General features: G+C 40.6%; 1 protein-coding gene across 5 annotated transcripts in view; it reads right to left on the bottom strand.

Annotated features, from left to right (window-relative positions):
- Positions 1-1,835: 1,835 nt before the first annotated feature.
- Positions 1,836-15,017, bottom strand: part of MAP4K3 (mitogen-activated protein kinase kinase kinase kinase 3) — an 81,798-nt gene continuing 68,616 nt past the window's right edge. For all 5 annotated transcript variants that reach the window (XM_052695854.1, XM_052695860.1, XM_052695844.1 and 2 more), the window contains 7 exons: positions 12,939-13,042; positions 12,021-12,192; positions 9,450-9,518; positions 9,241-9,333; positions 7,889-7,959; positions 5,470-5,525; positions 1,836-3,340 (listed from right to left, as the gene is read on the bottom strand). In XM_052695854.1, the coding sequence (XP_052551814.1) occupies positions 3,253-3,340; positions 5,470-5,525; positions 7,889-7,959; positions 9,241-9,333; positions 9,450-9,518; positions 12,021-12,192; positions 12,939-13,042 (653 nt within the window). In that variant the 3' untranslated portion in view covers positions 1,836-3,252. The remainder of the gene's footprint in view (positions 3,341-5,469; positions 5,526-7,888; positions 7,960-9,240; positions 9,334-9,449; positions 9,519-12,020; positions 12,193-12,938; positions 13,043-15,017) is intronic.

The following is a 15,017-nucleotide window of genomic DNA, read 5'->3' as shown; positions in this document are numbered from 1 at the left end:
GCAGTGTTACTGCTCCTGGGGAAGCTCTGTTGCTTGTCCTTAGAAAGACACAGGCACCTCCCATGTGCTGAGATCAAGGATAAATAAACACCCTGTTCAAGCAGCCCAAGAGCAGCTTGAAGGGTGGGGGGAGAAAAAAAAGGCCAAGAAAAGCACAGCTGTAACACGAATGATGTTCCCTCTTTGTAGGGCCTGGCAGGGAAAGGATGCTGGAAATCAGATGCAGATTCACCGTGCCCTGTTCTGTAAAATGAGTCTCAGGACCAGAGAAGTCAGCCAGCTAAGCTCACAGGGAGGGTGAGAAGAATGAAACCTCTGCAGATTGCCGGAAGGATGGTTTGGGATCAGCTTCCTGGATGGGAGGAGAGTGAGGTACCCAGACAGAGCGCTTAGGCAGACTGCAGTCTCATCTTTTTCCAGAGCAGATAGCACAGACACCTGTCAGGAATGGCATGCACATGGGGAAGCTCGCTTAATTAGCATGTGAAGCGCTCTGAGGACAGGAGATGGTCCCCAGACACTGAGCAGCATTGCAGCAGACAATGGATAGAGCTTCTCCGAACTTCTTTACCCCCACAGCTCTGCCTCAGGTGATTTTCTCCAGCCAGACTCTGCTGTCTGAAGGAAGCAGACTTCTGCTTTGAACACGCTGGGATGGGGATGAAAAGAGGGAATTTTTGCCTCTCAGAGCTGGTTGCTTGGCCTAGCAGACTGCCTGCAAGTTCAGCATTGCCATCTCAGCATCTCACAGTCTGCCATATGGTGAAACATCAGTCTGTCAGCGTTTCAATCCTGCTATCAAATATGTGCAACACCGGGTGTAAAATTACACTCGTGCTTTGTCCATAAACTCTTCTAGCTGGAGATTAACATGTGAGGGCTGCGGTCCAAAATACTGCACCAAGCTGGCATGACCTGAGCTGTCAGTGTCAGGCTGGGGGTTCTGGCACAGCTTTCCTTTCTGCGAAGGACCTGGACAACCCCACTTCTTTGTTCTCTTGAAGAAGCTCCATCTGAGGAGGGATCCAGCCTTAGCTCATGTTCCAAACTAGAAAGTAGCACAGAGAAGGCAAGCTTGAGACAATCACATCTTAGCACATGCGCTCTCTCCTTTCTCTTTCCCTGTCTTCCTTGATTTTGGCAAGCAATTGCAGCTGTACATCTTTCTACCAGAAGTGCTCAACCTGAGCAAAAAGCAATTTCCCCAAGCTCCTGGTGCTCGCTGTTCAGCAGTGCCCCAGAAGCCCCAAACAGCAAGCTATGGGGCCCCAGCTGCTGCAGAAACCTAAGAGGAAGAAGCATGCTTGCACATCAGCTATGTTGTACTTGGTTAGAAGTCTGTTACTTTTTGCACGTTGAAGTGAGGAATAGTCCACAGAGGCAGGATGGAAATCCCCCTTGGGCAGCAGCAATACACAAGTGAAACACCCAGAACTTCTTGCCTTTTCTGAGAATTCAGCTTCCCGGCACCAGGGCTCGTTACCACCTCTCCCACAGGGCGGATTTGAGGTTCAGTGCAAGGGAAGAGATGGGGCCAGCAGATCCAACAAGCTATAGGCATTATACAAACAAACAGACCATCAAGAAATAGCTCAGCTGAAAAGATTACAATAAAAATCCAGTTTTGCGAGCAACAGAGGTGCACCTGATAGAGGGAGAGGTCAAGTTACTCTGAGGAAGAAATTAAACAAGCCAGAGTTTGGAAGGACATGTCCAAAATACGTATATTCATTGCCCAGGGGCACACCAGGGTAATACCGCCTACACCTAAGTGCTACTCTAAATTCAGTGGAGCTCCAGTGGTCTGACCTTTCATACATTCAGAAACGCCCAGCTTCTGTGTTCGGCACAAACATTTAATAGCAGAATTCAAGACTCAGTATGTTCCATCAGCAGATTTTAGTCTCATGTGGAAATTAGTGCATGTGGTAATCTACTTGTACAACAACATGTTAAAAAAAGTTTATTTTACATTATATACATTAGAGAACATATTTCAAAGCATTACCAATCACAACAATAATGCAGGCCATAAATCACTTTAAATTTAGTTTGGCTTTAGTGTATATTATCACAATAAAATATAAAAGAACATATACAAAAAAGGAGTCAAATGTGTGCATTTTGCTAAAACTTGGCATTTACATACTCCATTGGAAAATAGCAATCAAAAATACTTCTGATCAAAACCAAGTTCCTGTGATGCGTAGTAACCATTGTATTGTTTGAATGAGGTAGTAACTAAATTATTTTGGCCATGTGTTAACATCCTAAATCAAAGAAAGTGTGAAAATGGTTATAAGGCCAAAAAAAGTCAAAATGACATCATCTTCGAGCCATTTCCACAACGTGGAATGCTGCTGCTTTTTCACTGTGATATGAAACTACTTAGTAAGACAAACAGTAATACTAATTTTTTTTTTCCCACTGTATATGCTAGTAATTCAAACACCTACTGCAGTGTTACAGCAAGGTACCACTATTCTGGGACTGACACCCATCCAGAAAGTCTTGTTTTCAAGCACGGAGAAGTAATCGTAAAGAGAGTTTTAATTAAATATAAAACACAGGTGTCTAACTGGTTTGTTCCACAAAGAAAACTACCCGCGTAAACAAAAAAAGGGAACTCTGAAGCCCAAGTCATATCCACAAAGTCACAGCTTACCTTTGTGACTGAATACATCACATCTCAATATGTTGTGCAAACATGAACACCAGTGTGTTGCATCAGAATTAAAACAAGATTGTAATCTGATTACAGCCTTGGCTACAATTTCTAAAAGTTAAATTTATTTGTATTAGTAAATTACATATAATAAAATACAATAGTGTCGTTAAATGTACTATATTTGTTCCTAGCATCCCACTTTATAATAAACACATGACAAATCCTTAAAATAGTACCCCGATTTCATTTTTGCATCCTCAGTGACTTTTACATCTGTACAGGTAGGACACTTGTACTTAACAGGAGGACCACTATCTACAGAAAGTCAGTGTAGGTCTTCACCAAGAAGTTTCACTGAAAAATACTGCATATGTACAAAGATTACATAACAGTAAATTAAGCACTTTTGTGGCATCGTAATGCTTGTGTGTCCATACCACAAATAATCCTCGTCTTCCTCTCATGCCGTAATAAATTATAAAGTAACTGAAGTCAGGTTACTGCAGCCTTTGTGCAATTTCAGCCAGCCGTGAATGCCGCCGCAGGAGTGCTATCTTGCCAAGGTGAGCTGCTGCACACCATTCTCAGTAACTGTTCTCATGCCCAGCGAGGATATATAGATTGCTGTTGGCTGTTGGGTTATCTGTCGGCCTGCTTTCCAGCACCACGACCCTAAAACGAAAATAAAACAACCACAAAGTCAAACTGTAAGCATTCTTTCTCAGGGTGCCCATTTGAGCAGCAGTCATTTCTCTTTCCCTGGAGGCTTGTCGTCCGAAACTCACACCAAAGCATCACTCCCCACTGCCTGTGCTTGTGCTCCCCTGGAGCTTTGCGGAGTTCATCCCTTAAACAGGATGTTGTCAGTCTGTTCTTTGCCTATGGACATGCCAGATGACCAAAGCCCACTCTTCTGCAAGCATTTCTAGCCCTTCCCTGAGCTCACGCAAGTGATCGAAGGTCACATCACTAAATTCACAGAAACTTCTTCCAGCTCTGAAAGTCCCAGAGACACAAAAAAATGTAAGCCAACAGAATTCTAAAAAGAAGCATAATTACATGCAGATCTATAGTAGCACTGCAAAGCCCATAAGGCATGTCCTACATTGGACCATTCTCTTTAAAGGAGAGGAATCTGCAATCACAGCTTGGTTTCACAAACTGTGAGATGTTTAATCATGCAAGAACTGCTGAAACTGCTGAACAAATCAGGGTGCTTATGACTCAATTCTTCTCTACAACCACCCCATTCTGAGAAACTGAAGTCCATCTATCAAGAATTCATCCAAGAATAGATAGCTTACTTCAGATGAATGCTCTGCTCAGCACGCCCCACGAGGCATTCCCTGCTCACCAGCAGGAAACATGCAAGCTTTTAACATACTGATACTAGATTTTTTCACTTCTCAGAACCCCACTTCTTATGAACTGCTAAAGAGAGAGATGCATTGCTGGAAAAGGTTTCACAGCTCAAGCAGAAGATATGAGACTTGTAATAAAAATGATGTCTGAAAAATTTGGAAGTAGAGCTCACTGCAGCACAGTCTTGAAATGTTGTCTCAGACTTGGGAGACTATTAGTCTAAGATGGAAACAAATGGAACAGTATTTATGAAGGCATTTTTCTCCAAGGCAATGATTTGCAATGTCATGCTCCATTCTGAAGTCAGACTTGTTTTTAATTTAAGCTATGCTGTCTCCTAACAACAAAGAGAAATGACATAGTAAAGCTGAGCTCCGTGCACATCTCACTGGCACCAGGAGATTAAAACCCTCAGGTCAGAGATGAGTGTTGCTTACAATTACTCATTACCAGAGAGCTATCAGGTATTGCACATAAGGCAGAACCCTCAACCCCCAGACAGCAAAAATTGCTATGAGGTTGCTAGCTGACAAAGCCACAGCACCATTCAGTGCTGTTGATGTTACAGGTAATTATAGGGCTGTGCATCAAGCTTGGACAAGTAGCACATGGGGAAAGCCTCTGGTTGCTGTGGAGCTTAGTGGTAGTTCCAAAATGCTACTACAGAGTGAGGTGCCTGCAAGTAGCCTAAGACAGAGACAATTCTTAAAAACTGAAGTCTATCTTTTTCTACTACATACAAATGTGCTGCTGGTGAAACTGTCATGTCAGCACTCACTCTCCAGAGACAAAACATATGCTGCTTTCATGACTGGTAAGTACAAAGTTTGACAGCAGGGCAGAGAAACCTGAAGAAGTCAATGACACTCCTAAAATAGTAGTGAGTGACTTTGCAAGCTAATATGTGATCGATGGGTCAGACAGACACAGTATTTGCATCCTGCAAAAGAAACACCAAGGAACAACTATGCTGAGAATTATGAAGAGCTCTTAAAAGACATGAGCTGCCATGTTGATACAAGTCCTTTCTGTGGATGAAATTGAGATATCTGAATTTTTAAGGTGAGGGGGGTTTTTTTGGCATTTGGCTCATGCAGCTGAGCATCTCAAAGCAAAGATTTTAGTAAGTTAAAAGAATTTCAGTGCAAGGAAAAAGCTCCTTGGAGATTTTAACTACAGCCAATTATGAGCTTCCTGTCGTGGCTGAGTACTTCTCAAAGCTCACAAACTCTTCTAGAAGAATTCTTCTTTATTTTTTTTTTTTTTTTAGGAAAGAGAAGTAAACTTACAGTAAACTTAAAGATGAAAGGTACACATGTACATGAAGTAATGAGTAAGAGAGCTAGAAAAGAAATCACAAGAAACATATAGAATATCTTTAGAAGTTAGGAGGGAAACATCATGCCTCAATTTTAGCATGCTGCATTCACTTCTCATACCTGTCAGATCCCAGAAGCCTGAATATCCTTGTATTATCAGAAATTTCTTGTGTGATCTAGATAATAAAAATAGAACAAGAATTTACATGTTAAGTGCACAGGTGATTTTCAGTTATTTCCTTTAGGTTGATTAAAAAGAAACAATGGCTAATATTACAAATCTACTGCTCAATTACGGTGGCTAGCGAGTTCATTGCAAATGTCACTCATAAATGAGATCCAAAATGTTTGGTTTTGGTTTCTTCCCAGTTCTTGCCAAGTAATGTGAGCTCCTCTGGTAGCAACTGCAATCATATCAGCAAGGCTCAGCACTGCACAGCACAGCACCTGAGCTACTGGCACAATTCTTTTCATACTATGACTGAAATAAGTACCTGTATGGCTCTAATTGGTCTCACTCTACAGTAGGTGTCTGAAATGGTTCAGGTAAGCCACACACAATGCCTACACATTTCACTGAAATTCTCAATCATGATGATGCAGTAAGTTCATCCTTTCAAGACCTTGAAAGGGAAACAATTGCATTTGTGGCACTTACGCCCATTGTGTAAAGTAATCTGTACAGTACTCTGATGTCTCATTGTGTACTGCAGGTGAATTGTACTTGTGAGATATGTCTTTATGATTATATGAATACCAAAAGTAGCAAGAAAATAGTCTCTTAACCAACAATGCCAACCCAAGTCCATTGAATACTCCAAAGGGTGTCGAGTCACACTGTGAGTGGAAGCAGTGTTTCAAAGCTCCCTTTCTATATAGCCACATTTCATTTCCAAAGCCTGAAGAGATGTTTCTCTCCTTCCTAGACCCTGGTAGCATTAGCTGTCTTAGTGAATACACTTATGGCACAGAGAACTTAAAAAAAAAAAAAAAAAAAAAAAAATTTGAAACAGTGAGGTTTCCCATTCTAAAATAGTTGCTTCAAGTCCACGTCTTGGCCCACGTTCTAGTCTTGTCTCAGCATTCACATGGTGTTTCACCTTTCCCAATCAATCAATCAAGTCGCTGTGGAAGGTCACAGTTGTGGAGGGAAAAGGTGAAATAGTCTTACGAGTGGCTAAAATCATTCCCAAATAGACTAGAAAATATTAGGCTAAAGAATTAGTAATAATTCGGATTCTACTAAAGTCTTCAAAGAGAAATGTGCTGCAGTGTTAGGATGGTAAGGGTGTTTTCAGTTGTAACAGCTTCTTACACACTACACAATTCCCACAGAGTAACAAAGGTGGTCACGATCCATGTCCAAGAATGCAGGCTTTTCACATTACCACTGGAAACTGGTTTATTTTTTTTTCTTAATAGCTGTGGCTCCTAAAACAGCCAGGAGTGATAAGGAATTTTAAAAGGCCTGAGAGCTTACCCTAAGTACGCTCTACATAAAAAAGTTGGGGGTGACTTTCCGGCAATTGCTCAGCTGTCTGTTCTTCATCTGGATGCTGGCTTTGGCTTGATAATAACAAAGCAGGAAGACAGTGTTCCTTATGCTTTACATAAACAATGTAAAGCATCCATTTGCGCTGCAGCACTCTGGGGCACGTCCTCTCACAACTGGATCAGAGCTTCTGAGTGCCAGTGGGTGGAGTAACATGCTGAGCTTTGCACAATGCTGCTAGCAGCAGTCTGGAGTTGGAGAAGTGCCTAGCGGCATCACCATCTCCTCATGCTCTGTGCTAACAGCACAGGAGCTACAGCTCACTTAGCATTATGAGTTCTTGGGAAAAGGACAGTCATGCCTGGTGATCCACCATGCAGAAATACCACGAAGTGCATTTGTAAACTTGGAAACAGAAAACAGGCTGACTCTAGTGTCTGGTCCAACTTCCCACAAAGAGCAGGATTACTGTCAGTATCGATTAGGTCAGCTGTAGCTCTGTGCAAATAAACGGAGTGGTGTAACAATGTGGGATATCTAGCTTTGGCATGGTATGACTACACATGTGCCTTAAAGTACAACTGGTCATAATGAACTCTCTCAGCAAATGTGACACTGATGAAGCAGCTGGTGAAGTCTGTAAGCATTCTTTAGAAATCCAATTAAAAAACTCATTAAAATCCTATACAATGCAGTGTTTTCACTAACACCTGGTTGCACAAAATTTAAAGCAGGAAAAAAAGGAGTGGGGAAGGTATTTACAACAATTTGGTACAATTTTACACCATTCCTGGCAAAGCCCACATTCAGGCATCCACCTGTGGCAGGCTAAGGGGCCAATAGTCATGGTCTTCAAATTAACATAAGCAAGAATTAGTTGGATACTTTTCATGGCATGAGACACACTTAGGAAAAGATTCCAGTTTCCAGGTCTAACCTAGACAGTCACTGAAAAGCTTCAATCTTTCTCAGCCCACAACACCAGGCATTTATCCAGAACTTCACTTATATTAAGAACTAGAATTTGAAGCAAAATGCACTACTCACCTCATTTGATCTGAAACTCCTTCCTTGCATCCCATGTTTCCAGAAGGCTAACACACTGTCCTGTAGACAGACTGGTAACAAATAAATACCAGAATCAGTTTTACATACATAATACCAAATCATTCTTTTAAGGCCAAAAGCATATTGCTGCAGTTTTTATATTTTTATACATACATATCATGGTTTCAAGTTCACCCACACAGACTGCAAAACATCTCACAGGAATCACTGAACGTGCCTCTGAAGTAGCTGCATTTATTTCTTTAAAGAGCACAGTTTAAAAATATTGTCACTCAACTAGGAAAACACCTTTCTGCATAGGATTTTGTCCTAAAAAAAGTCCTCACTCAAAATACAGTCTTTTCCAAGTCTGATACTTGCAGAAAATACAAAGTGAATTTTAGCCAAAAAGTTGCAGCAGAACTTGTAAAGATATCACTACAGTGATATTTTTAATCCATCACACAACTATTGGCTAACATGGTCTTTACCCATCAGCTATGCAAAGCTTTACAGAAACCTTTACTTCCCAGCCCTTCCCCTTGTCATACAAACAGAACGATGTTACAAATCCCTGCACTCAAATCTTCTGAAATAAAACGCCCACCAAGGTCCTTCCTCACAGAGAGGGTAAGCGTGGAATAATCTGTCCCACCTGCATCCAGCATCCCATGCCTGTGAATCAGGGGAGGGATACAGGAAATAGAGCAGAGCTCTTTAGAAACACTTTTAAGGGCTGAGAAGGAGAGTGGTAGCTCACTTGTGATGAGCAGAGACAGGACTATAGCACAAGCAGAGGTACCAACAGCGAGCAGATTCAGGTACATTTCTCTTTCCCTCCCCTCGTTCCTAACTAACAGGAACCACAGAAGCAATGTTCTCCCCGTCACCGCTGGAAAATTATCAAAATGGATGTATTATATATCTCACAAACCTACCTCACTGAGATGCTGTACAAGAAAATAACTGGTGTTACTGATGTGAAATGTGACGTGTATCGATTTAGTCTTTGAGCTGCTTTATAAAGACAGACTGCATGAACACACATGCAGAATGAGTTAGCCGTGAGTGAGTCACAGGGTTAAGTAGGTTGTATTAAAGTTTTCTTTTAGAGGCTGAAGGTCTCCGTCATTTGCAGACCATTTAGCCTAACAAGGGAAGACTCCAGAGTTATTACTCTGTTTGGATTGCTCCAGGGGAAGCACGCTATGTAACGTGCTAAACCGCCCAACACAAAGTGAAAGGCTCAAGATAATGTTTCACATGCCAAAAGACTTGAGAGTTAGCATTTCTAATTTTGTGCTCTAAGAGAAAACAAGCTAATCAAATATTCAATATTAATACCGACTTACCTATTGATTCAATCTGAAAGTCAAATGTGAGTTCTGACGACAGTTTGCGGCTGGATTTTAACCTGCCTTGCAGATTCACTATTTTTATGCAGCCTAGACAATAAACAGGACACACCAACAGTTAATCTTCAATATGACCTAATTTGAAGACATACAGTATGCATGAACATGCATGTGTATGTATACATTTAGCTGATCCTCACACTTACAATCCAAACACACCAAAATGGTGTCTCTCTCCAGCTGTGTTACATGCACAACACTTGTTTCTGTAGTGTCTATAAAAAAAAAAAAAAGATAGTGTTAGTTCATAAAATAAATTACCATGAAATCTGAAATGGAACTTCTAAAGACTGAGACAATTTAATGGGTTAGTGTGTTTTTATCTGTTTAAAACCATCATCTACTAGTGACATTTCTCTTCCCTTTGAGAGCCATGTCCATTCACCCAACTTGTTGATTGTGACAGGAAAACTAAAGCTGTAGTACTAAAGCACAGACTTAATCCAGTCTTTCCTGAGCCATATTGCAAAAGCAAGCTCATGCATACACTGTATTTTGTACACCTATTTTATTCTATGGGACTCATTTAATATTGCTATTGCAAAAAATGTATAATGTGGGACTGTCCACACTAAACCTGAACAATGTTCCAGTCCATTTTGCTTCTGCCTTTATTTCTCGATCTAGCTAGGAACATTTATATCAGAACTTCATTCTTGATGCTATTTTTATATTTTCTATCCACAAATATTAAAAAAAAAGAAAAAAAAAAAAAGAAAAAAAGAAGGGAGTATTATTGGTGTATGATTTTCTTCTCCAAACCTGCCTTCTAAGTTAAGCTGCAGCAGTCTCCATCACAGCAAACAGGGAAACCTGATCCACAAGTGATCAGTCGACATATCAACTCAAAAAGAAGTACTGTTTAGAATTAAACAGAAGACAGCTTTCACAACTCAGCACTGCTGCCAGAGATTCCATACACATTCTTTTTTGCAAAAAGGGAAACTCATTAAATCTGTTAGAGATGAGCAATTGCAGCATGTTATCTGAAGTATCTAATAAAGCCTATGGTCCTGTTGAGAAGCTACAACCCTCTCACAGATGATGTCAGGAGTATGCTCCTCGAGATGGCCTCTCCATCTTTTATTCTGTTGTTTGGTGTTTTGGAAGGTATACATTAACAACCTGAACACATTTCTAGTGTGTCACTTTAACCAAAGCTAGAGATAGCCATGATGAAAGCATGTAACAGAAAGACTGGAGGACAGATATCTGTGCACCCACATCATGTGATGTAGAAACATGTGCTGCACTGGCTGAACCCAACAGGAAAGGGAGGGAAAGGGAAGAAAAAAGCAAGCCCCTGCAATAAACTTTATGACAGCTACTTTTTTTTCCCCCCTTCATGTCTTCATCAGACATTTACGAACAAAATGTCAAATGTCAAACAAAGTCTGACCATGTGAAATGCTCTCCTCACTTAAAAACACAAAAATCTGATCGCATTATTGCCTTCCAGTCAGCAGAGGACAAGAAGAAACCAAGAGTTAAAATTAATGTTCAACAAATAGGAGAAAGTAACAGACATAAGGAGAGAACACATAAATGATTCAAGGAGGCTAAAGAAGTATTTTTGGAAAGAATAATGCAATGTTAGATTATGCATGTGAATAAAATGAAAGGAACGGGGAAGGAATTACCGTTCTTATATTTACATTCAGACAGACAATACAGTGAGAGAATGACAACAAGATGTTATGGTTCAAAGAAATTCTATTTGGCATGCTACTTTTATGGACCTACTCAAGAGACAGAATGGATGTACAAGTTTGAAAATAAAAGGCACTAACTCTCAAGTGATAAGTGCATTAATTGTCCAACCGCTGATCACTTTGCTTTCTGTAAAAAATTTTTAAAGCTTTTCAGCAGCAAGAAAATCAGCAGGCATCCTTCCAGTGGAAACCACTCCTTAGTGAATTCCAGAGGATACAATTAGCCATACACACCTATACTGTCCTGTGCTGGCATATACAAATTCTCCATGGATCAACAAAGACTCTTTGCCTAGCAATAGCTATGTTATTTACTGCTTTTATACCTGCAAGCCATGACTGGACTCAGCTCACTACTGTCCCTAGGTTTAGACAGATTTTTGCTAACTCCAGAAATATAATTCTTAGCACACTTTCTTTTCAAGAGTTTCTACTGTAATTCAGATGGTGTGGCCTTCTCACCCATACAGCACTCAGACTAGTGACGCACAGGTGCTTGGATTTCTCTTATCAGCAGTCCTAACTCTTTCTTATTCCATAAACATCACACAGAACAGAAACGTGCTGCTCCTCGGCAGGAGGCCAACAACACAATTTCTGACCATATTGGCCAAAACGGACAAAACCAAACCACACCGACAAAGATTTTGAAAGAAATCGCTCAGATTGTTGTTCTGTTAAAATCCACAAAGTAAACAGAAATCACAGTGCCAGAGGAGAGCACATAATGGCACGGCGGGTAACAGGCACAGCCTTATGTATGAAAATGCAAAAACTACAACTCCATCCTCGAGATCGTAACAGGAATTCAATCAGTTCAATTATAGAAGCATTAAAAAAGAAGAAAAAGGATGCATAAGCAAGCAGGTACAAACACCCCTTTAAACAAAAAACTTTAACAATTTAAGCATTAGTTTTGTCAAAGGCAACTACCTTTCTAGCACTTCAACTAAAATAGAAGAGCAAGTAGCATTTCTGAAAGTAATCACAAGAGCATGCACAAACCTGTTTCTGTAAACCACGAAGAGGTAGAATTTGGGTTGACAGTCTCAAACTTCACCACCTGGTTGAAGTCCCTTCCTCTACTGACACCAACACAAACTAAAGGGAATTCCTGCTCAGGGACTACCAACATTTCAAACAATCTCAGTGGACAAGGTACAGGAAAATCTATGTGCTAGATTAAGAAACAAAAACATATATTAGAAAGGAAACAAGTTTACTACTAGCTATTTAAACTGTATCGTAAATGTTAGCCCATAGACTTACTTCTTCACAAAACAGTAACTGATAGATACACAAAGCCTGAGTTGAGAAGATTAGAAAGTCCTCATGCTGATTTGGTTAAAATAGATGGAATGTCTTTCATCATGCGAGCTCTGTGCAGCTGCTCACAGAGAACAGGAGTGCTATACCCTGGATTGCTCTCCCTGGCCATGGAGTTTCTAAGCTCTAGCTTCCCAGGCCAATCAATTCATAGCAGCTGTGTCTCTGCAAACACATGTCCACCTTGCTTCCACCTTTTCTGATAGTGTCAGATAGGGAGAAAACAAGCATTTCTGGGCACCTGCAGAGTCACAGAGCACTGAACAAATGGTTCAGTCTGAAGGCCAGTTTTTTTTTTTTTTTAACATTTATTTAAAAGACAACACTCATACAGAGAAGAACTTTGACCTTCTACGGAAACACACTACAAAAAACCCCAAAACATTCACATATTTTTAAAGCCTGTAAATATCAATTGCAGACATTTGAGTAATTAACTTCAACGTAATTTAACAGAAACAGATGTGTATGCCTGGTAACAATGAAATTGTTCACTTATTTACTGTTTTTTAATAACACAAGAAACAACTAATAGTTAACAATTCATTACAAGATAAACAGAATCAAACATCAGCGAATTTCATTGTATTACGTTACCTTGATTAACATGAATTTTTGCATTGGTTCAACCCATTCTAACAAAACAATACTAGATTGTAGTGCTCCACAAAGGTACTTGTGGCCTGTGTAGGGATTTCTCACTGTCAGAGAAGAAGAGGTAATATACATTAGTACAATAAGCAAATGCAAATTATAAACGATTTTCAACTAAATAACACTTCGCATATTTCTGGAAAATAAGCCCTCCTATCCCACTCTAACCTTTCCTAAAAGAAAGCTGCTGTAAAGTCAACATTCACACTTGGAGAATGGCAGCAGCAAGCATGCTTGCCTTTCTTCTGGGGATAACAAACTAGCAGCTTGTGCCAAATAAGCCACAAAAACTCTCACCAAGAGAACTGTGGCACGTTTGACATCTTCAACTCAAAGCTGAGTGCTGATTCTTGAACTTGTAGACAGGATTTACTATTTTAGACAGGCTAAATAATAACAATGTTATTAATAATAAAGGTGCACACATGTACACTTTAAGCATCTTGCTCCAGCATGTTTATTTGCCTAAATTATCTCCAAATTACCATGAGAAGCTGTTAAGGAACTGTTTTTTTCTATGAGACACAGACACTAGGAATTGAATAGTCACTTTTGTTTGAGAACTGCTCAGATGTTTTTTAAATACCATAATGGCAAGTCTGAAATCCAAGCACTGTATAAGCATTTGCAGGTCAGCACGAAATCCAGCTTTCAAGTGACACACCGTTCCCACTCAACTGCACTTCCTATTTTTATCAGAGCTCAGTTAAAAAGAGGAAAGAGGTTGATAAAGCTGAAAAACTCAGCACTGTGAAACAAACTTGATTCTACATTAATGACAAAATCTCGCTCCTTAATGGATACGCAGGCATTGCTTAAGAAGTACGAGGGCTGCTCCAAAAATAATGCCTCCTATTTCATTACACTGGCCCACAGCATTAGAGGCAGAAGTTGGTGGTACGACAGCTGAGGTTGAACCTTCCCACAAATATCCCATTACATTTTGTTGCTGCATGACAGATGACAGCAGAGAGGCAGTCTGACAAAACTGCATCTGACACGGAAATGCACGTGAAGTAAAGGCGTGGAAGTGAATTCCTCCACGGAGAGGAAATGGCATCCACTGACATTCAATGCTTGTTAAGCACTGATGGAGACCACACAACGGATGTGAGCACAGTGAGGCAATGCGTGCTGTGTTTCAGCAGTGGCAACAGCAGATCACATCTGCTGGTGCAGATTTGTACAAGCACGGCACACAGGTTCTTGTTCACTGCTGACAAAAAAGCATAGCTAGTGGTATTTTGTAGCTGAGAATTTGCTCTATCAAATAGCAGTGTCACATTCTTTGTATCTGCTGTCATTTCCAAGGAAATAAATAGGAACCATTATTTTCAGAGCAACCTATCTGAAGATCAGATCTTAAACTGCAGCAAACTAACCATCAGCCATCAGGTAATTAACAACAAGGATCAAGTAACAAGCCCCTAACCCAGAATGATCTACATACATGACAAATCATACTTTTGCTATTCCACTGTCACGGAAATCCACTAGCAGTCCATTGGCATCTGAAACACCAAAGCTCAATCTCATTAATCCAAGTTCTCATTTGCTACCAGCCAAGGCAACTGCAAAATACAACTTGCACTTGCCATGACCCTCAGCAAGGCTGAACTCAGCAGCAGAAACCACAGAACAAGCAATTACCAACACCTGTAAACAAGAGAAAGAAGACCAGAACTTCTGGTCCTTTTCTGCCTCCTACAGCCCTGCTGATTTCCCTAGGCCAAAGAGATCATCTCATACACCGCCCGCAGCAATAGAGACCCAGGCTGCATGTAGCAAGCAGGGCCCAAGGGCGGGGGATCTGTCACCTCTCCCCTTAGATCTGCCTTTTGTCACTCCACACCCCTACATTACATCCAGAACACTGAGCAGTGAGAGGCTGGGAATTCTCTTTCAGCATCCATTAACATCCACAGACAGACCAGACTCCTCAACTAAGGCAAGGCCTGGATGTACATAGCACACAATGTTAACACCCTACCACACCCTAGAGGATTTGTATCCCAGAAGAAG

The sequence above is a fragment of the Tympanuchus pallidicinctus genome, unplaced genomic scaffold (genome assembly GCF_026119805.1).
Source record: "Tympanuchus pallidicinctus isolate F22 unplaced genomic scaffold, pur_lepc_1.0 scaffold1, whole genome shotgun sequence".
Lineage (NCBI taxonomy): Eukaryota > Metazoa > Chordata > Aves > Galliformes > Phasianidae > Tympanuchus > Tympanuchus pallidicinctus.
The sequence above is the reverse complement of the archived record's forward strand: the minus strand, read 5'-3'. Positions and strand labels throughout refer to the sequence as shown.